The 2,567-nt window shown below is 33.5% G+C and overlaps 1 protein-coding gene across 1 annotated transcript; it reads left to right on the top strand.

Annotated features, from left to right (window-relative positions):
• Window positions 1-631: 631 nt before the first annotated feature.
• Window positions 632-2,245, top strand: LOC132754372 (uncharacterized; the record flags this gene model as incomplete). The annotated part of the gene is made up of 1 exon (XM_060744983.1): window positions 632-2,245. A coding segment is annotated over exon 1 (1,614 nt), but the record flags the coding sequence as incomplete, so codon positions are not given.
• Between the last annotated feature and the right edge of the window lie 322 nt (window positions 2,246-2,567).

The following is a 2,567-nucleotide window of genomic DNA, read 5'->3' as shown; positions in this document are numbered from 1 at the left end:
GTCCAGTACGATTATTGGTCACCAAGTCTTGAGCACGTTACCACATTTTTAAGCAGATTAAAGCTGCCTGGTACCATATAGCTGGACCGTAGCGTAACAGTATGTATGTATGTTTGCGTGCTTGCGTGGGCGCGCGCGTGCGCCTACGTACGTACGTATGTATGTTAAACTTTTGTTGATAAAATTAATGAATTTATATTATTAAAATATGACTTAAGTTTATTCTTGCAAATTTATCATTGTGCACATTTATCTTGCTAATGAAAAAGATGTAAACAAACATGATAGTTCTATTACAAACATGTTCATATTTATTTTCCATAATACATTAATCATCAGAAATATACCGTATATTGTTTAGTGTTATTAATAGAAATTGAGTAAATTTAACTTCCGCGTTCCAAATATTGATTGTAACAACGAACTTTAAACATATAACAGATGAACATTTGGATAGATAGTAGGATAATATGAATAATTTACTTTTTAAACCAGTTTAAATGTTGTATTTTGATTCATTAAAGTGTTTAAGCCGTGTTTCGGTCTTTGGTACAGTTTTGCTGAATGATAACAAGAATAATTAAATATAAATCTTAAATCTAAAACTGGAACACCAACGTCGATAAACAAAATGGCGGAAAGTGGGGGTACACTACCAGAGGACGATAAAGTACCTAGACGTGTCAAGGACATTTTGTGTCAACCATGTTTAAGTAAGAATGAGCAAACTGTAGCTGATAAGTTTTGTTTAACTTGCAACGAATTCCAGTGTACGGAATGTTCAAATGTACACAACGTACTTGCTATTCTCAGAACTCACAAATTAGTGAACGCGAATGAAGCTGTAACGAAACAAGATTTGTTTGACATGAAAGGATTAGACCGATGTAATCAACATAAAAAGATTATAAAATTTTTCTGCGAAGATGAAAATCAGCTATGTTGTAGTACCTGCGCTATAGTTGATCATCGTAAATGTGACAGCGTTGTAGAAGTTCAGAAGATTGCTGGAAAATTGATGTCTCCAAATTCATTGGTAAAGGAAAAATTTCTGGCTACCAAAGGAAAAGCCGAGGACATTATCAAACATGTAATGTCTTCAAATGAGAAATTGGAGCAGGACGTGAATAAAATTCCAGAAACAATTAATCAAGTGCGAAATGAAGTAATTCGAATGTTTAACGATTTGGAAGTTGTCATCATTAAAAGAGCGAAATCTTTTCGCGAAGAAACACTTAAAAAACGTACACTAAAACAATCGCAAACAGAGAATTATTTATCTGATGCAACAACGCGTTTGGAAATAATTGATAGCGTATATAGTAATGGAAGTTTAGCGCAACAATTTATTGTAGAAAAGAAAATGGAAAATGATGCCACTAATCTTTACAGAAACGTGAATGAGATATTTCAAGACTTAGAGACGGTCAGCGTTACTTTTCATTTTGACAAAACATTAAAGTTGCCACCATTTCTAATTTCTGAATACGTTCCGGGACAACTCGCATTTGAAGTTAATAGGCCAATTACATTAACTCCTGTTTCTTCTATTGATTTGAAGAAGACAGGAGATGACAAAGCTAAACCGTTCTATTCAGGAATAGACCTTCTACCCGATGGAAGACTGGTTGCTGTTGATACTTACAACAGGAAATGCTTGGTGTATAATGAGAAACTTGAGAAAGTAGGATCATATCAGTTATCCTACCCGCCACTATCTATAGCGGCTGTATCAGAGGAAGGCGTAGTTATAACAAGTGGTAATAGCTACATAATAGAGTTTCTACATATTAGTAAACGTAATGAAATTACATTGGACAGAACTTGTAAAGTGAAAGCGAAATATGACTCTATATGTTTAAAAGATGATGATCAATTTGTCGTGGGGCATTTTGATGACAAAAGACCTGCATGCATTGTGTCATTGGCAGGAAATGAGAATGATTTCAGTGTGAGCTTTCCTGATAAGGAATATACTATATATAATAATTCTTGTACATATAATAAAAACTGCGACATACTGGTGCTAACAGATAAATGCGAACATCTTGTCTACATATATGATATCAAGACAGACACGAGAGTCGTGGTGAAGGATGATAAGATAAAGGAACCTCGTGGTGTAACAGTTGGTCCCTCTGATACTATCCTGATTTGTAGTAAGGGAACAAACTCTATTGTACAGATATCACAAACAGGACATATCTTATCATCACACAAGATTGATATGATATATCCGTTTAGGGTATGTGTCTCACGTGATAAATCATTTCTTGTTGTTACAAATAATCTAATTGGAAATATGAAAATGCAGAAATTCAAAATATAAGAAAAATTCAAACGGTCCATTTAAATATGTTTGCCTCACAAAACAAGATGTAGTTAATCAAGGTACAATCGATTTAATTGATGAGTGAACAATCATTCGTTGAAATTATTTTGACTATTACAATACACGCATGTTGATTAAGTAGTTAAATCGGTTTAAGAATTGTGAAAACAAGGGACATTTACACCTAACGAACATTTAATGAAAAAGGCAATGTACAATCAAATAAATTGATATT

Source organism: Ruditapes philippinarum, unplaced genomic scaffold (assembly GCF_026571515.1).
Source record: "Ruditapes philippinarum isolate M1 unplaced genomic scaffold, ASM2657151v2 ctg7581_1_1_1_1, whole genome shotgun sequence".
Classification (NCBI taxonomy): Eukaryota; Metazoa; Mollusca; class Bivalvia; order Venerida; family Veneridae; genus Ruditapes; species Ruditapes philippinarum.
The sequence above is the reverse complement of the archived record's forward strand: the minus strand, read 5'-3'. Positions and strand labels throughout refer to the sequence as shown.